This window comes from Cebidichthys violaceus, unplaced genomic scaffold (genome assembly GCF_023349555.1).
Source record: "Cebidichthys violaceus isolate CVI_PGR_0920_01 unplaced genomic scaffold, fCebVio1.0.p SCAF_17, whole genome shotgun sequence".
In the NCBI taxonomy this organism is placed as follows: Eukaryota; Metazoa; Chordata; class Actinopteri; order Perciformes; family Stichaeidae; genus Cebidichthys; species Cebidichthys violaceus.
Window position 1 is genome coordinate 11,284,984 of NW_027176340.1, and position 19,739 is coordinate 11,304,722.

Below are 19,739 nucleotides of genomic sequence, written 5' to 3' on the forward strand. Positions count from 1 at the left end.
AGTGAAGGAGGCTCAGTGCTGTTGTGTTGAATGGTAAAGTTGCAGCTACTAGCCAGCTGGAGCGGAGCGCCCGGGTTGTCCGCGCTCCTGGATTTCTATCTCGCGCCCTTCTCTATCGTAGACACCGGATGATGACGTAGTTGCGCGTTGGACGTGCGCGTGGTGTCAGGCGGCCCGGATAGGAGGCTTCCAGCGACACTTTAAAAATAAAAAAAACTTAAACTGGCGCGCGTGTCCCACACACAAATTCAAATACCAAGTTTAGAGTAATGACAAGGGGTTATGTTGTCATATTGCTTCCACCTGTACTTTATCAATTTAGTGACGAACCAAGCCTTGCACATTGTCATGTTTAAACTACATTATAATAATTTTATCAAAATGTTGGAAAATAATTTATAGCGGAAAAAAGTTAATTGTAATATTTATTATAATAATTGTTTTTTAAATCTCAGTACAGTATTGACATAATTTCAATTAGAGCTAAAACATTTAGTCAATTAATCAAACGACTGAAAATGAATTGGTGATCAGTTACCAATCAAAATGACTAAATATTCCTGTTTCCAACTTCTCAAATGTGAAGATTTGCTGCTTCTTTCTTTGTTGTTTCAAAGGCTTAGGACCTCTGATCGTTCAAAATAAGCAATTTTGTAAGAGTACCTATGGACAAATTAAACAATTGGAGAAAATAATCAATACATTTATCGATAATGTCAATTTTTCTTATATGGACCGCTGTCCACAAGGAACAAATGCTCTTTTTAGAACAAAAAAAAACGTTAAACACAAAATTACATAATTCCAATAACATTTTATTTAGATATTTAATAAATAAAAAAAGTAACCATGACCTCCACCAGGCTGTATGCTACCACACCTCCCTCCAGACTGATGACCTGCTTTGCCACCAGCTGAGTCAATTAACAAGCAGCTTCAACAGGTTAAAACCAGCTGCCGATCAGTCGACACTCACTGGCCCAAGGAAACAATGGAGAAGGCGTTTGTCATTAAAGGTAAGAAAACCACTGTCATTCTCAAGATAGATGTATTGATTTTTGTCCACTCAGATGATGTGATTCTGAGTGAAATCTAACATTTTTACCTCCTAGATATGAAAAGCTTTGAGTGTTCTTCTCCGTCGGAGCTTGACAGTAAGTTCTTGGGGGAACAGAGTTTGCCATCTACTCTGTTGCTGGAGCAGCTGTCCACGTCGAGGGCGTCTAACAACACGGCGGCTGATGGATCTGACACCAGACTGTCCATCCTGGCCTCGCTCTGCCTGTCATCAGACCCCATTTCTCCCTCTCTGGCGTTTTCAATGCACAACTTGAACACTCAAGAGACCGACAACTGTCACCTGGCCGCGTCTTTACATGGAAAGTCTTCCACTCCCCATGTGCTCCTCGGAAAGCCAAAAAAAGCCGCTGGTTGTGACCGGTCGTACGGGGATCTCACTGCCTCGCAAATGTCATGGGATGTGTCTTTGATTAAATCGGAGAACAGCCCCAAACCCTGCCTGGAGTCCAGTGCTCTGGAGGCAACATTGAGTCCAAAACCCCAGTCCACACAACATTGACTAGCTGAAGTTTCTCCCTGAAGTGGCCAAGAATGTCCCTCTAAACACACACTTAGCATGGAGGAGCTTTGAAAGGAAGATGACTGATGTTTATTTAAATTTATTTGTAACAGGATTCATGTGTGAAAATTCATGCAGCGCCTTCAAAATGTTTTAAAAAATTTGAAAGATTTAAATAAAAGTGTAAACTTTATTTGCATGTGTATTGGTTTTTTGGGGGGTTTTTTCTCCCATGTGAAATACAATAGGACTATTCTATAAAAAATAAATACAGTTTTTAAAACAGTACCCATGTTGATGCTGTAGTCTCTCACCTCATCTGCTTGGTCATGTCACAGTATGACGGCAGGAGAGATGAAGATCTTTAACATGTTTCTTGTATCCAATCACAACGGAGTGACTGGTTCCTCTGTGTCAGCATCATGCTCCTGCAATTGGGGGGGGGGGCATTTTAGATAAGGCCATCGACCCATAATCTGTTCCGTAAAGAGTCTTAAGATTCTCACCTGATTGAGTTTCTTGAACTCTACAACTTGGAAGAAAATGTGTTCCAAGATGTGTTTGGCATCCCTCTGATCTTTATCCAACTTTGGAGTCACCCCCAGAATTTCACCACATTTCCGCACATAGAATTCCAGATCGTCATCCGTACCTTTTTTTTTTTTTTTTTTTTTATTAAGAAAAAAAGACAGTACCTAAAGGGTTAGTTCCAATTTTTTTAAGTGGGGTTGTATGAGGTACTTATCCATAGTCTGTGTATAATCGCGGTGTATAAATTGCGGTCGGCACACCCCTAGTTGACAAAACTAATTTTTTGGTCCCCAGTGTAAGCTATATTTAGACTAATGCTTTACCTTGCCGCTCCCCTTTCAGGCAGGAAACTGAAGTCATCATCTATGTTCCTTTTGAAAACGTCAACCAATGCCAAAACAGTATTTTTACCACTCGGAACACAGTAGTTGGTCTACCGCTGCCTCCATTGGTTAGTTTGTGTTGTGTGACTTTTGTTTTTAAAAGGGTTAGTTCTGACTCTCGGTAGACCAGAAACGTCCTTGTTCTGCAAGCTAAAATTGCTTTTGTCAAAGTGTGGTGGATTTGAAGAGAGCATAGATATAATTTTTGTGGTAAAGGTGTCTAAAATATGTTTTGCTGCTGCCTCTGTCCACAGCACAGCATTGCTTAGCTTTGGTGCCGTTACTCTTCGTTTCTTCAAACCGGGGGCGTGCCAACTGACGTAGGCAGTACACTGACTACAGATAAGTAGCCTACCTCATACAACCCCATTTCATGGAATCAGTGCTATCCCTTTAACAGCCCTTAACGTCACCAGTTAATCGCTTAGCTTAGTAAAGTATTGAACTTACATTTATTGGTGAGCTGTGCTAGGCGCACTTTCTCCGAAGAGAATGTTTCATCTAGATCGAACAGGTCCAGCATGGGAGGAGGCAAATCGCTTAAGGCAGGTGGAAAGACCTAAAAGACGAGACAACACCCACTTTAAAACGTGTGGGGCTTGATGCAAAATGTCTGTTCCCTTAACATTTCAGCTATGACTCAAACAGCTACAAGTAGCTCACTAAAGGTTCAAAGAATATGTACATTTGCTAATTCACTTTGTAAAACTGTTTAAATTTCTATCCATGATTATTTGACAATCAGCTGCCAGTTAAACGAGTTACGCTGGTTTCCAGGTTGACAACATCAGTGCTTCGTTTAGTGGCCCACATTCTAACAGAACACAAAAAGCCTTTGAATCATAATAGAGGCAATGACTGCGTTGGCTGAGAGCTTATTTAAGGACCATAAGAGTAAGACTGAAATGATGGCAGCTATTTGTGATGTACAACTTGGTGCTGTAGAGTCCCTTGCTCGAAAAATTACATAAATTGTATGTATGGAAAAACATGAGGTCATGAATGCAGGACTGAAACTCACAGCAGGTTGGAGCTGAGGCAGAGGTGTCTCAAACTGTGGCGTTATCAGCTGAAGTGGCTCATCTTTGACATTAAGCTGCTTGTAGGCACTGCAGAAAACATTTGGGTTTTTTTAGCCATGAAGGGAAAAAAAAGCAGTGACGCAAGCATAGCCTTCCAGGTTGTTCCACTTGCATTCTCACCTGATGACTTGGGGTAAAGTGTCGGTTGACAAATTGAACAAAGACATGTCAAAGAGCGAGGTGAAGTCCCTGGGGTTTTCGTCGCCCTCCTGTAAGCACACTCTGAGCTGTTCCGACAAACACCCTATGTCCGGCAACATGGTGTAATCTGTGATCTAGGGGACACAAGATGGGATTGTTGGCTACTTAAAAAGACAACATGAGGGGGGGCCATTCTCCTGTCGAGTATACCTCCTCACCTCTGGGTCTTCTGCATCAATCTGATTCAGCTGAATATTATCAGCCATGAGCCACTGGAGCACAACATCCTGGTACGAAGAAAACACGACTGATTACTGACAAAATCCACTGGAGAGCAGCACACTCTTCTGATGTGTTAGTTGAACAAACAAAAAAAATCTTTGAATTCCAAATGGGCTCACCATGATTTTACTGTTCTCCTCTTTGTCTATGTATTGATCACTGAACATGTGGCAGGAACCCAACACTACCAGTTTGCCAGCCTCCTGCATGCATGGGACACAAGACATCTTTCAACATCATCTCACAAGCCTACGTGTGTGTGTATGAAAACTACAGATTGCCTCTGACCTTTCCTTGGTGGAAGGCCAGGACCGGCCTGTTGAGGGGGAAGCAGACGGAGCCAGTAGAAAGAACGGCCACAGCAGGCTTCATCACGCTCAGTGTGGCGCCGTATGGGTACACAAATGTGAGAGCCCTGCACAAATGAAGACAGTAAAGCGTTAAGTTCAAACACCCTCCAAGTCACTAGAGGCAGCGCTTAATGTAGAAGATGTGGAAGTAAATCATTTACTGTGAATTGTTTCCAACGTTTTCATCTTCGATGATGCCTGTCACCACTTTGCCAGCAGCTCGACTTATCTCTCTAAACAAGAAAAAGACAAGAAAATAGTACATCAGCTTTCAATCTATTCTATTTAATAGTAGTATATTTATTACAACTGAATTCTGATACATACACAGGGTACAAATAGTCTGGGATTTATCGAAACATACAGTATAAATGGGTGTTTGTGTGAGAAAAACACATGCTGTGATGACAAACCTGTTCAGTACACCGTTGGACACCAGTGCCTCCTTTGGGTGGAAGTATTTGTAATACACATTCCTCACAACAGCATCTGCAAAAGGGATGTAGAGAAAGGAAACAAGACACCACAGAATTCAGTACAATTGTTGGAAAAATACCTTTAACAACACAGACAATGCCCGCTGTCATCTCAACAAATTTAAATGCGCACCATTGTTGACCATCACGCCAAACTCCTCCAGGAGAAAGTTGATATTGGTGTCATACTTAATTTCTCCTCCTTCCCCGAGCATGACCAGGACATTTCCTCCTCCGTCCAGGTACTGCTTCAGCACCTCCAGCTGATAATGAAAAAAGGGACAACAATACAGTGAAAACCTGCTTGTGTGTGCAGAACTTCAAAGTAGCACAGTAGAAGTTAATTTTTAAGTGGCTGGTAAGCTTCCCCATTTGTACCATCTCCCACACCCAGTGCTGTTCTGTGGGAATCAACAAAACATGCTTTGGTTCTTACCTCTGAAGCTGTGAACTTCTCCCTTGGTCCTGCGGTTATCCACAACTTGACGCCCTTCAGCTTCTCCAAAGACAACTCTTCCTTCATACTAGGGGAGAGAGATAGCATTTGTTTTTGCAACTGGGGGCTTTTCTCAAGATTAATGCAATCTACTATGGCAAATGTTGTTGTGTAATCCGAGTGTTACACTGAAAACACCTTACCTTTGAATTTTCCATTGAGCTCTTAGTCTTTTCTGCATGGATTTGTAGCCATTATTCAACGTAAACAGCTCTCTCTTCGAAACATTGAAGACGACAGTACTGTGCGCTTCCTTCTCCATCCTTTATTAAATTCACTCACCAACGCTGGCTCTCTTTTGCAACCGCACACCTAGAAACGGGTTGTAACTTCAAGTTAGATCCAATTTAATTAAGTATGAGCTGTCCCCAATACGAATGCGTTGTAACTATTTTAGCTAACTAGGAATAGTTAGGACGCTTATTCAAACGGTTACAATTCACGTGAATACTTGGCCTTTATTAACTTGCAAAAGTTGTACTAACGTCAGTTGGTCACTGAAGTGAATTAACGGTAAGCGTCATTTGTTTTGAAACTAGCATCCTGTTAGCAAACATTGGTAGCATAGCTAGCCCGTACTATGCTACGATATGTTAGCCATGTAGCTAGATAATAGCTAGGCATTCTTACTGTACGTTAGCATTCGACGTTTACTATTAATGTGTATATTTTCTATCTATTTGTTATCCACCTATAACATTAATTTCCACCCGCGAAGCTGCTATCTTGTGTTGAAAGGTTGCCGTTGCCCAAGTTACCTCACGAGCTCTGCTAGCAGTGATGCATGATGGGAGGAAAGTGGTAACCAAGGGCGCTAACCACATAACAACCAAGAAGTAGACAGGGAGAAAACAAATCAACGCACTCTTCTGTACGATTAACATTCTATTACGGTTATGTTGACGGAACGAAAAGGGCGATTCCACCATCTTTCCATCTATTAATTACTCTTGATCTTTATTTTAATACTTTGGCAAATAGTGCTCATATTCATGACAAAACAGGAAGGCTTTTCTTAGAATTCATGTTGCAGATATCTTCAAATTGGCATTCCCCCCCTGGAGGAAGATCAAGGATATTAAAATAGAACATGCTATTTGGATTTAATATGTTATCAAAAAATGAAGCAACATCTGCCCTTGTCAGTTGCTGAACTGAAATGATAGAATGCATTTAGACTTTATGAAAACAAACACGATATACTGAGATAAACCCAAAAAGTCACAACAGCTTCAATGATCCCCTATAATCGTTTTAATGACAAACACTTTACAGAAAAAAAATGAAAATAAAAATATTTTTTCAAGAAAATGTAGATTTCATCAAGTAGTTAGAAAAGGAAAGAAAAAAAAATCCATTTTAATCTGTTAAGATCTCAACTGCATAGAACCCAGATCTGGGCCCATCATTATGTAATTCTCGTTTTGTTCGGTACATTGTAATAGAAATTAAAGCTGCAAGCAGCATTGATCGGGCCCTCACAACTTCACGCACGTCGAGGGTACTGGCAGGACTCTGGGTGACGCCGCCATGCATTTCTGTGACCATCATACACTGCGTGCACGAGTTAAACAGTATTTCCTGGAATTGACAGGACTCTGGTTGATGCGGCCATGCATTTCTGTGACCATCATACACTGCCTGCAATAGTTAGATGATATTTCCTGCTTCGACCAGCAGCGTAGCAAGAGCATGTTGCCAGGTCTTAAGCCTCAAATGTTTTGAGTGTACTCCAATACAATCATAAATGTAAGCCTGTTAAGATCATTAAGAAAATGAATGTGAATGAATGCGCTGCAGTGTTTGTAACATAACAGACTTGTCAGTTTACTAGGTGCAGTGTCCTGCTGATTGTATTTGGACTTACATGAAAGTTAACACAACAGTAGTGTCATTTGCTTTTACTTGAACACTTTAATTTAACACTGTTTTCATTTTTGAGCTCTTCTGTAACTTTGGATTGTAGTGTGAAGCATTCATTGCAACATTTATTCTGATTCTCGAGTAGAAGCTCTGGACAGATCATTTATACTAATGCCCACTGACATGGTTTGAGAACCACTGTTATCTACCTTTTGCTCTCCAAGCATCTTAGTTTGCACATATTTAGATCAGAGAAGTCTTTTTCTCATGGTGTGCCCACGAACCCTTTAAATAAGTTCAGCGTTTGGGTTGCTGTAATTAAAGAATCCTGCTTATGTCCGTGGTTGCCAGTAGGTGGCGCTATGACTATGAGTTAATATTGGCATGCAGAAGTTCTAAAATCATGACAGTAATCAAGCATGTCAACTTTGGGACAGTTTTGACAAAGTACAGTTGAGTTACAACAGCTTGATGGAAGATGGTGAACCTTGTAAAATGGCCGCCACACCACATCCACGTCGTTCAATGAAACCTCAAGCTTTTAGTAACTTTTAATCGCAAAGGTCTTTATATTGTTCTGACCAAATTCTAAACTGATCGGATTAATTCCCTAGGAGGAGTTCGTAGTACAGCACATGGAAATGGAAAAAAAACACGAGAAATTCATACAAAATTCAAAATGGCTGACTTCCGGTTAGATTTAGAGTTTAGACCCCTAAGACTTTTTTTTAAGTCTACATGTGATACATCTGCTTACCACATTTTATACAACTAGGTGAAACGTACTGCGAGGGCTGCATCGTTGAAATATTCTAGAGGGCGCTATCGAGTCGACTTGCAACTCTGAAGCATTAAAATCACATCATTCGGGATTTTAAATGTGTTTGACAAGTTTGATTATGTTTTGAGCATTTTTAGCCCCTCAAAATCACCTTTGTTTTTCAAGGCGAGGAATGCGTCGCCACGGCAACGACCTTTCACAAAACAACAAGCTTTGAGTAACTTTTAATCACAAAGGTCTTAAGATTGTTCTGACCAAATTGATCTGATTAATTCCCTAGGAGGAGTTTGTTAAAGTATAGCGCCTGGAAATTACAAAAACGACACTAGAAATTCATACAAAATTCAAAATGGCTGACTTCCGGTTGGGTTTAGGGCATGGCCCCAAGAGACTTTTATTTAAGTCCATATGTGATACATGTGCCTACCAAATTTTGTTAATCTATGTGAAACGTACTGCGAGGGCTGCTTCGTCGAAATTTTGTAGGAGGCGCTATTGAGCCGATTTGCCACTCTGAACGAATAGAATCATATTATATAACTACATTTTTGGCTTTAAATCTGTGTGCCAAGTTTGCTTACGTTTCAAGCATTTTTAGCCTCTCAAAATTACCTTTGTTTTTCACAGCGAAGACTACAGTGTTCGACGAAACATCAAAAGCTTCATGAACTGGCATTATGAAGTTCTTACATTTGTGTGGAACTAATTTGATGTTGATCTAATTTTCCAACTAAGAGAAACAAGCCAAAGTATAAAGACTTTAACTTACTGTTGCCAGTAGGTGGCGCTATGACTATGATTCAAAATTGCCTGCAAATGTCCTTAGTACTGGAGTCTCATCAAACATGTGAAATCTGGGAAAGATCTGATGATATGGAGTCGAGTTACATCAGTTTATTTGTTCATGGCGAAGGATCGAAATTCGCCAAGCCACCACATTGCCACCCTTCGACAACTTCTTACAATCTTCACAATGAAGCATTATCAACGTCTTAAGGCTTTTCTGACAAAACTTTAGAGGGATCGGAATAATCTGTGAGGAGCAGGATGTCAAAGTACAAAACTTACAACTTCCAGTTGCCACTAGGTGGCGCTATTACTATGATTCTAAATTGTCATATAGATGTGTAGTCAGCATGTTATGACATATGAGAGATTTGGAGCAGATTTGACAATGTACGGCCAAGTTACAACAACGTCCTTTTTCATGGCGAATGCTGTTTTTTTGCCGCCACAGATACATAATTCGACAACTTTTGGATCTTTGAGTATCTTTTCACTGCCAAGGTTTCAAGAGCATACTGACCAAATCTGAAGTCGATCGGGTTAAATCTCCAGGAGGAGTTTGTTAAAGTATGACGCCTTGAAATGGTCCAAAAACGTCATAAAATTCAAAATGGCCGACTTCCTGTTTGGTTTAGTGAAAAATTCCAAGAGGATTTTTTGTACGCCCCATCACGTTCCACATACCTACCAAATTTCATACAGCTAGGTGAAACCCAATGTTGGGGCTACTCAATAGGGGGCGCTATCAAGCCAATATTTCATACCTCAGCTGGACACCCCAATCAGACTGCAATTTTCGCAAATTCTGGCTTGCGTGCCAAATTTAAAAAAATTTCCAGTATCCCAAGCACTTCCTTTTTGCGACGAAACATGCGCGATAATAATAATAATTAAAGCTGCAAGCAGCATTGATCGGGCCCTCGCATCTTCACACATGTCGAGGGTACTGGCAGGACTCTGGTTGATGTGGCCATTCAGTTCTGTGACCATCATACACTGCATGCACAAGTCAGACGCTATTTCCTGTGGTACCAGCGGCGTAGCCAGGTAATTTTGTCAGGTCTTAAGACTCAAATGTTTTGAATGTATCTCCAAATACAATCCTAAATCTAAGCCTGTAAAGATTGACAAAAATAATTGTTTGTGAATATGCCTTAGTGTAACATAACAGACTGTCAAAGTAAATGCAGGTCTCAAAACCGACTGTTTGTTTGTGCAGGTAGCTCTGACAATCATTGCTGAGTGACTCAAAGCGGGAACAGTCGAGGAGAAATGGCCGAACGTTCTCCAAACATCTCAATTTGCACATATTTAGATCAGAGAAGTCTTATTTTCTGGTGGTTTGGCCAGGAATATTTAAGTTCATTGTTTGGACAGCTGTAATTTTAGAATCCTGCTTACGGCCAAGGTTGCCAGAAGGTGGCGCTATGAGCTAATATTGGCATGCTGAAGTTCAAAAGCCATGACAGTCATCAAGCATGTCAAGTTTGGGACAGTTTTAAAAAAGTACAGTCGAGTTACAACAGCTTGATGTATGCTGACGAACCATGTAAAATGGCCGCCACACCACGTTTTCAACATTCCATGAAACCTCAAGCTTGCTATAGCTTACAATCACCAAGGTCTTTAGATTGTTCTGACCAAATTTTAGTTGATCTGATTAATTCCCTAAGAGGAGTTTGTTAAAGAAGAGCGCCTGGAAATGACAAAAAAAACCACGAGAAATTCACACAAAATTAAAAATGGCTGATTTCCGGTTGGCTTTAGGGCATGGTCCCAAGAGACTTTCTTTTAGGTCCACATGTGAGGCACGTGCCTACCAAATTTTGTAAATCTATGTGAAACATACTGCGAGGGCTCCTTCGTAGCAATTTTGTAGGGGGCGCTATCGAGCCAATTTGCCACTCTGAAGCATTAAAATCACATCAGATAACTACATTCAGGATTTTAAATGTGTGTGACAAGTTTGATTATGTTTTGAGTATTTTTAGCCCCTCAAAAACACCTTCGTTTTTCATGGCGAAGAATGCGTCGCCACGGCAACGGCCTTTCAAGAAACAACAAGCTTTGAGTAACTTTTCATCACAAAGGTTTTTAGATTGTTCTGACCAAATTCTAAGTTGATCTGATTAATTCCATAGGAGGAGTTCGTTAAAGTAGAGCGCCTGGAAATAGCAAAAACGACACTAGAAATTCATGCAAAATTGAAAATGGTTTAGCGCATGGACACCCAAGACTTTTTTTTAAGTCTACATGTGATACATCTGCTTAGCAAATTTCATATATCTAGGTGAAACGTACACTGTAAAATGTAATTGATGACCTTACTTAAAAAAATAAGTGACCGTAACTTATTTCTGCTTAATTAGTTGACTATACTTAAAGAAACTTGGTAAAGAACACTTTCTGGTGAGTAAAGTTATGAAACTTATCAGCTCAAGTAACCTTTAATATAAAAAAATCAGTGAGGTGGAAGCATCTGCAAAGTCCGGAGAAACACGAGACCGAACTCGGCCGCACTCGGCGATTACACATGCGCAGTTCACCACTTGACCACTGAAGACGTTCTTTTCTTGAGGCGTAATGGCGGTTGCTCGAAGCGGGAGGAAAGCGCTGCTTTGTCAAGTTATTTGAAGGTAAGTTTCAGCTACATAATGAAATAAAATATCACTGGCTATCTTTTTTTAGCAAACCTAGTCGACCTTGTACCTGTTAATTAGGGGTTGGAGGTTAACATTATGTCTTCGATTTTGAAAGCTAGCGAACGTTAAAGCTAACCTAGCTAAGGCTAGCCCGTGCTAAACCCCGCTACAATAAGTGCAAATTTAACAACCACTTGAGTTTCGACAGACGCAGCGTACTTTTTAGCGGGTGCAAGGGCAATTGTGTCGATCTTTCAGGGCCACTCTTGAATTCAGCAAGCATGTCTTTTCTTTTCTTTTTTACGTCCGTGGCTCCGACAACCGCCAACTGCGCAGTAAAATGGGACCGTTAGAGAAGCAACCTTATCGGGAAACGAGTCAAAATGTTACATCTGCTTATCCGTTTACCAATTTAGAAGTAATGTATAGTGCTCTTAACATATTATGTCACGTGTCATTTATTACTATTGATGTTACCGAAGCATATTTTAAAAGGCAGACCGGACGGTGGCGGTTATATTAATAACCGTGGCTGTCTGACTTGCATGCATTAAAAATACCGCATTACGGGAGGTACAGAACATTACTGTTAGTGAATGACGATGAAATGTAACGTTCAGTTAAAATGAATGAGGAATAATTCTACAACAACCATATGATGGCGGACCTCTCGGCCACAGAGAGAGTGACACTGTGTCGCAACAGCAAGCGTTACGTTGCGTTTTTAACGTTAAAATAACGTCTTATATTGTGATATTTACTGGAAATGATGTACAATATAACTAATAGCAAGTTGGAAACTTTCAGCTTACCAGACATCCACTTGTGGATGGGTAGTTGAGTCTTTACAATCAAACAAAAACCTATGAATAATAGAGAAAATATATATATCATGGCTAGCAAAGACAAGTATTTGTGATTTAAGTTTTAAAATCTTCTATTAAACTGATGGCTAGTTAGCTATATACATGCAACTTGACTGTGATTTATTTGCAGTTTGACTGATTGCTTTTGTTGTTTCTTTGTAGGCTTTGCAGAAACTTGGCAATGAATTGGAAGTGTAAGTACTGCTTGTTTTCGTCCGAAAAGAGGGCTCAACTTTTCAAACACTACCGCTTAAAACATGGAAGCTACGCCAGATTGACCCCAATTCCATGCCTCCACACAGATTGTTTATGTTCATTCAAGTCATTTAATGCCCTCAAAGTGCATTTAACAAGAATTCACTCCCGTGACGTTCATGATGGGCAGATGAGTGGAGCTGAAGAAATCCCAGTGATATTTCATTGTCCTCTTTGCAATTTTGAAGAGCCCTGCACTGAAGACATTTTTTTATCCCATTTGCGCCAACATCTGAAAAAACAGGAAACGGTTCAGTGTCCATATAAAAACTGCACTTTTAAAAGCAATGTCTACTCAACATTTAATGCTCATAAATGTAAACAACATGGGCTTCCCAGTCAGAAGCAGTTGAAGCCTGACATTGCCGTGCACATAACACCTCACAATTTGGATCCAGGTGTGGCACAAGATGTACCAGAAGAGGAGGCTTTTTCCAATGATCCAACAGATTTTTTCCAAGAGGAAAATGAGGATGAGGCTGAAATTGAAGATTTGGATCATTTACAGCATCAACTGAAGCATAATTTAGCCTCGCTCTTTCTTAAACTGCAGGCAGTCTTGCACATATCTGACATGGCAGTACAAGAGGTAATTCAACAATTGAATCAGATTGTTCTTCTCACGGAGCCCCTTTTGCGTAATGACATTAAGCAAATTCTCAATGAACATGGTGTCAGTGACGATTCAGTTGTGAGAGAGATTGTGAATGCTGTCAAAGAGAATAACCTGTTCCTGCAGATGACTGATGCTGGCAAGTCACTCTCTACGGCCAGTAAAAGAACATCACATTTTCAGAAAGAATTTCCAATGGTCATGCCAGTTGAATACAGGCTTGACAAAGAATCACAGTCACTCACTTACGTGCCAATTCTGGAAATGCTACAAAAACTGTTAAACAAGGCGGATGTCCTAGATAAAATTCTCACCCATGATGACAGAGTTGATGGATTTAACACTTACAGAGATGGCAGTCTCTATCATGAAAAGGATTTTTTTAAGACTGAGACCTTAAGGATTGTGCTAGGCCTTTACATCGATGATTTTGAGATTGCAAATCCCCTGGGCACTTCAAAAAAGAAACACAAACTGTGTGGGGTTTATTGGGTTCTTGCCAATCTTCCCTCAAAACATCGTTCCGCTCTTCACTCTATTCAGCTGGCAATACTATGCAAAGCAAGTGCAGTCAAACAGTATGGCTATGCAGATGTCCTCCACCCACTTCTTCAAGACCTTGTTACTCTTGAAAAACACGGAGTCTATGTTGAGCAGTTAGGCGAGTGTTTAAAAGGAACTGTGCTCTATGTGTCTGCTGATAACCTAGGTGCTCATTCTTTGGCTGGTTTCCAGGAGAGTTTCACGGTGCAGCATCCTTGTCGATTCTGCATGGCAAAGAGGAGTGACATTCAGCAGGAAGAGGTCCAGTCAGGAGCATTTGAACGCAGAACCAAACAAAATCATGACAGGCAAGTTTCTGAAGTTCTACAGGATCCAAATTTGGTGAAAGAGTATGGTGTAAAACGTCCTTGTGTTTTAACAGAGAAGTTGGAACATTTCCACACGGTCACTGGGTTTCCACCAGACATAATGCATGACCTGTTTGAGGGTATAATCCCCATTGAGATGTCCTTGTGCATTCATGATTTGATCTCCAAGAAGTACATCTCCCTTGAGTCCTTGAATGAAGCCATCAAACATTTTCCTTACAAATTCACAGACAGAACTGATCAGCCTCAGATCATCCCAGCCACATATGCCTCTAAAGGTACCATTGGCGGTAACGCCCACGAAAACTGGGCACTTACAAGACTTCTCCCACTCATGATTGGTTTTGATGTCCCAGAAAATGATCAGACATGGGAAATTTTAATGCTTTTGAAGGACATCGTAGAACTGACTGTGTCGTTTAGATTAACCGAAGACACTCTTGATTTTCTTGATGCCAAGATCTCAGAGCACAGAGGTTTACTTTTAACAGTATTTCCTCATTTCAAATTGCGCCCCAAGCACCACTTCATTGAACATTATTCGCAGTTGATGAGGATGTATGGGCCGCTAAGAGATATGTGGACAATGCGCTTTGGAGGAAAGCATAAATTCTTCAAAGAAGTCATTCGCAACACAAAAAACTTCAAAAACATCCCACAAACTTTGGCTGTCCGTCATCAAAAAATGATGGCATACCATGTGGACTCATCCTCACTTTTCAAGCCATCCATCCAAATGGACAAGGTGACAGTTCATTTGGTTTCATCTTTCCCTGAGAATATTCAGAACTTGCTGAAGGAGAGCTATGCTGCTCAGAACACTGTCCTTGTCGCATCATTTGTGAGCATTGATAGCATCAAATACAGTCCAGATATGATTTTGTCCATTGGTGCTTGTTCATGTCTACCTGATTTTAAGCAAATTCACAAAATCCTTGTCATTGACGGTGAGGTTTTGTTTGTGTGCAAACATCTAACATCATGGTATAATCAGCATCTGCGCTCTTATGAGCTATGCAGTCATGTGTCATCACTGTCAGTCAACAGGCTCTCTGATCTGAATGACCCGTTTCCTCTGGCAGCCTACAGAATTATGGGCAAAACATTTGTTACCCTCAGACATTATATTTTGTGCTGATTGGATACTGAAGATTTGGATGTCAAGTGTCATGAAGTAACTAAACTGCATTTTTTGGGGGGGATCTTTTGTAGAGTCACAACAAAGACTGGAGATAAGGACCACACTAAGGATAATTGTACAGGAAAATGACATAAGGAAAATTACTCTCCTTGGGAAACCACAGACACTTGACTCACTTGTTGAACAGCTTGAGGAGAAGCTGGGTCTTCAGTACAAGTTCTCCCTTCAGTATGAGGATCCCGATTTTCACAATGCCCTTGTCAACCTCACTGACATTGCTGACATGCCTGACAAACCCACCCTAAAGATTATCGCCCAGGTTCCAACACCCACATCAAGCACAGCTGACACAGAGATCATCTCTTTTTCGTCCCCTGAAAGTCGGTCATCTCTTACGCGATCTCCATGGCCAGACAGTTTTGAGATTCCTTATTTTCCTGTTGACATTGAGTATAGATTACGCCAGGGAAATCTTCACTATATGAGAGATAAGACATATCTACAAGTGCCCAGGGACATGAAGCACGAGATTCTTGAAAAATTGGCCGAAACAATTTACAGCTTCAAGGCATATCCCAGAGATGAAGAATTTAATGATGTTGCAACTGCACTCATTCAAAAGCACCCATGCCTCACTGAACCAGGCTCCTCCAATGGATGTAACGGCTGGAAAAATAGCCTAAAGTTTAAAATGGGTAACTATCGCACCAAACTGCGTCGAGCTGGGTGTACAGATGTTGCTGTAAATGGAGGGAAAAGAAAAGGCCAAACACCTCCGAGAAGTGTCAAAAGACCCAAGCGGTTTGAAATCAACTTTCTACCCAATTTTCCTGAGGGTGAAGATGAGACCAGTATGGAGTCCAAACGAAAGGAACTTGTCGAGGAGATGAAGAAACGTCGTCCAACTGCTGCTCTGATATCCAAGAATATGGACTCAACGTTTGCCTTGAGAAGAAAGGAGTTGGTGAACTTGGAGCCTCCAGTAAAAGACACAGTTGAAAGGTGGCCAGCACTCTTTACGGAGAGTCAGGTAAATCAAAATTGTTCAAGTTTTTAGTTAAAATATATTTTAATTATTTGTCATGTATCTTTTATAATGTCACATAATTAGCTTTAATGTCATACTACTGAAAAAGTAGTCCTAAAAAAATATGATTTTATGAATTGATCATTGCAAAATATGACCATCTTAATTTGTCCTACTCTTTCCTTTAGATTCTGGAAGAGTTCTGTCGCTTATCAAGCAAAAACCTGCAAGCAGAATTCTTCAAAGAACTTGACAAATACACTCCTCGCTTCCTTGAGATTTTCAAGTCCAAGGGGGGAAGTGTCGGCCAGAAACTTCAGGAATATCTGCAACAAGTCACACCAGGGGTAGGTTTCTCAAGCAAAGTAAAAAAAAATGTATGTGGTGACCAAAGTAGTGCCACCACATTGTGTCTGCAGAGCTGTCAATTGATTGTCCTTTTGTGTTTTAAATTATTTTTACAGAGTACAGATGTTACTGGGAAGCGAACCGCAGTCCTCCGTGGCCTTCCAATCATCCTTGGAGATGAGAACACAGACTTCTTCAAGATCTGCTTTGTAAGTAGACTTTTGTCAAAATTATTTAATTCCACACCACAGGATGCCCAATCTATCTAATGCGTTCCTTCTGTTCATCTTTTGGTATTAGTTACTTCTCTTCCACTCAGCCTGAATCAGTGCTGCTATACTTTCATTTTTGATGCACTGATCACCTATCCCTGATTAGGACCCTTTTAGTAGTATCTACCGTCTTTCCAGTCGGTTGTAGTTCTTGCCCAATGCATAACCCAAATTCCTTCAATAACCAAAAAAATGTCACTTGAATTTCACACCCAAACGGGTATCTGTACACCTCCACTTGTCTGCATGATAGGGGGTTCTACTAATATCTCCTATTAACAAAAAAAGGTATGAAATGGGGTTAAACACAACAATGTTCTGAACTATCCCGAGTAACATCATCAACATTTCTTTGTCGCTTATGCTCTTGGGCAATGTGCTCGCTATACTGCCACAGGAGGCTCAGGAGTACACTGCCAATGTGGTACAGGTGTGACAGCTGAAAACGGTAGGTCGCTTACCTGTTCAGCCTCCTGTGGTAGTAGCGAGCACATTGTCCAGAAGCAGCAGTGACAATATTTTGATGGTGTCCACAATGTGGATTAAAATCACTTTTACATGTCATTTTGGAGTCAGATATTCAGAGCTACTTATTTGAGTGAATATAATGCGGACAGGCTATAGCATATGGAAGAGTGGGATGCAGCGGTAGCTACATCAAGGGATAAGCCTAAGCTATCCTGGCAGAGAACGTAATTATTTGTCCAACTAAATTTCTTGGCAAGACCTGCCTTATGTAGCTGGTTGAGGCAAAGACGATTGGTTTAGGTTAGACATTGACAAAGGTCGGGTTTACCGATGAAAGCAATGGGAGTCATAATAACGCTGGCAGATCAGGCTCATTGCATGGGAGACGGGTAAACTGGTATATGTTAAACTTGTGATGCCCTCTCGTGATTCAAATCTATAATACGGGTGTGAGCAGTAACACCAGCGTGAAAATGTAATACAACAGAGACAAGGCTAGGTCAGAATATGGTTGTGTTTAACCACGTATTAAACTTAATTTGGTCATAGATGTTATAAATACAACCCCCTCTACCTTTAGACAGGTGAGTGCGTACAGCCAACACCCGTTACATTTTTTCATTATTGAGGTATTGAGAGTTTTGGATGGGGTGAAGCTGTGACTTGCCCTTACGGAAAGACAGCAGATGCCACCAAATGGTCCTGGTCAGGGCTAACTACCTGACATTTCTATTTCACTTAGTGTTGTGATGCTACTGCATCACAACACTACCCTTTGTTCTCAGGCTACATTCTGTTGTATTTAAATTTTTGCTTTCATTGTTCCATTTAAAATATCCTTATATGTAAAAACCAGCTCTTTTGGATATCCATTTTATTTAATATTAGCTTTTGCAACCATTCAGTGAATCAAATGATCAATCAATAAATGCAGTATTTACTCACTGCAGGATATTCTTTTACTTGATTATCTAATAATATCTGAATCTAGCTTCCTGTTAGTTACTGTGTCTCTTCAATGCTCCGATTGGTTGATTTTGTGGAGCCTTGTTTTGCTGTAAGGCACAAATATAATCAGTGTGTTCTACTATAGAAATGCAAACTGGCATTTGACATGCAATTGTGGTTTTAATGCTGCTATTGTTGTTAGGACTGCGATGACGCTCCAGACATGTCCCACACCCCCATGGGGATCCTGACAGTGATTGCCGAAGACAGTGTGGCCTCTCCTCACTCACTGCACCTGGAGTCTACAGCTACTGCAGTCGTTTTGGAAGGAACAGTGGTGATGGATGACCTTGACAATCTTCCGCATGCCATGTGCCTACTCTTCGGACTTATTTACGCCCTGAATTTGGAGTACCCTCAACAACTCAGGTACACCTTTGAGTTTATTCAAAGAGTGCTTCTCTCACTTGGACAGAAATCCCTAAAACCTAAAATACAGTCACTCAAAAATCTACTGATGCAGTGAGTTCACGATGTGAATGGTGACATGCTGGGTCAGGCCTGAGACCTTTACCCTTCCATCTCCAATGGAACGCTTTACTTATATGGAAATGTTTTTTTGGTCATTTAGTCCAGTTGACTATTGACTTTGTTTATCTGTTGTTTCTGTACCTGTAGTCAAAAGAGAGCAGTTCACGATTTTTCATCGGAGTGATGAAAGGCATTTTGATTTTATAAAAGTTGAGGAAGTTCATGTCAAGATATAGACATAAAGACATATTGCCGGTAACGGTATGTTATTTTTTTTAGTAATTTGATAGCTTGGTTTGCAGAAGTTCAGTTCATTCTACTATTTGAATACAAAAAACTGAAAAAAGCCCAAAATGTATTGTTTGTGAGAAACTTGTAAAAAATGTTTTCCCTTTTTCAAAAGCTGCAGTTAATAACTACTTTGCGATATGTGCTCTATATCCTGGCAGACGATCTGTAAAAAAGTCAGGATCCTCTACCTCCTTTAATGCTCCAAATGGCATTTGCAAGATTCCACCACACCCAAAGTAGAACAACCAATCAGAGCTGAGGATTCTCTAACGCAAGATTGTGGTCCTGCATTGGCTATTTCTCACCTCAGACACCTAATTTAGTGTACTGTTAAGCTGTAAAATTAGAAAGTTAACTCTGGCCTGTTTTCCCAACTGTCAACCTACCTACTAATGGCAGCCGGGTAACAAACATAATTTCACAGTGAATTCTCACAGAGAAATAAATAAAGTAACAGAATATTGATTCATATTTGGTAAACTGCCTATAGTTTTACAGTTCAATTGGAATGCACAAGTAGTGATTGACAGCTGTGTGAGACTCATCGACTTGGTTGTTTTTCTGTGGGCGTGGTGGAATCTTGCAACTGCAGGAGCACTGAAAGGAAGCAGGGGAATCTGGTCTCTTCCTTTAATGTCAGGATATAGTGACAGTTTGAGCAAATATGATTAAAAAGGTGTTTTTGTAAACTGCTGCTTTAAACTGTTACACAAGA

The 19,739-nt window shown here is 40.5% G+C and overlaps 2 protein-coding genes and 1 long non-coding RNA gene across 6 annotated transcripts; 2 read left to right on the plus strand and 1 right to left on the minus strand.

Annotated features, from left to right (window-relative positions):
• Positions 1 to 112: 112 nt before the first annotated feature.
• Positions 113 to 6,100, minus strand: ift52 (intraflagellar transport 52 homolog (Chlamydomonas)). 4 transcript variants are annotated; one of them, XR_011103265.1, is made up of 14 exons: positions 5,464 to 6,073; positions 5,261 to 5,348; positions 4,958 to 5,087; positions 4,762 to 4,837; positions 4,510 to 4,581; positions 4,287 to 4,413; positions 4,118 to 4,201; positions 3,935 to 4,003; positions 3,696 to 3,850; positions 3,515 to 3,602; positions 2,944 to 3,052; positions 2,086 to 2,231; positions 1,894 to 2,007; positions 113 to 198 (listed from the first exon to the last, which is right to left on the minus strand). XR_011103265.1 is itself a non-coding variant. In XM_068712602.1 (14 exons), the coding sequence occupies exons 2-14, from the start codon at positions 5,580 to 5,582 to the stop codon at positions 1,966 to 1,968; spliced, it is 1,305 nt and encodes a 434-aa protein (XP_068568703.1). In that variant the 5' UTR covers positions 5,583 to 5,632; positions 6,079 to 6,100; the 3' UTR covers positions 211 to 1,965. The 4 variants fall into 4 exon arrangements, 3 of the variants coding, with proteins under 3 accessions (XP_068568703.1, XP_068568701.1, XP_068568700.1); XM_068712602.1 differs by lacking the exon at positions 113 to 198 and adding an exon at positions 6,079 to 6,100 and having other exon boundaries at positions 211 to 2,007; positions 5,464 to 5,632; XM_068712600.1 differs by lacking the exon at positions 113 to 198 and having other exon boundaries at positions 211 to 2,007; positions 5,464 to 5,632; positions 6,012 to 6,079.
• A 5,239-nt stretch (positions 6,101 to 11,339) lies between these two features.
• On the plus strand, positions 11,340 to 13,961 carry LOC137873548 (uncharacterized). Its single transcript, XR_011103239.1, has 3 exons — positions 11,340 to 11,386; positions 12,421 to 12,452; positions 13,862 to 13,961. It is a non-coding gene; the product is annotated as an uncharacterized lncRNA (long non-coding RNA).
• A 1,225-nt stretch (positions 13,962 to 15,186) lies between these two features.
• Positions 15,187 to 19,235, plus strand: LOC137873549 (sterile alpha motif domain-containing protein 3-like). The gene is made up of 4 exons (XM_068711780.1): positions 15,187 to 16,169; positions 16,355 to 16,513; positions 16,631 to 16,723; positions 18,405 to 19,235. Exons 1-4 carry the CDS (start codon positions 15,423 to 15,425, stop codon positions 18,726 to 18,728), a joined length of 1,323 nt encoding a protein of 440 aa, XP_068567881.1. The 5' UTR covers positions 15,187 to 15,422; the 3' UTR covers positions 18,729 to 19,235.
• The last annotated feature ends 504 nt before the right edge of the window (positions 19,236 to 19,739 follow it).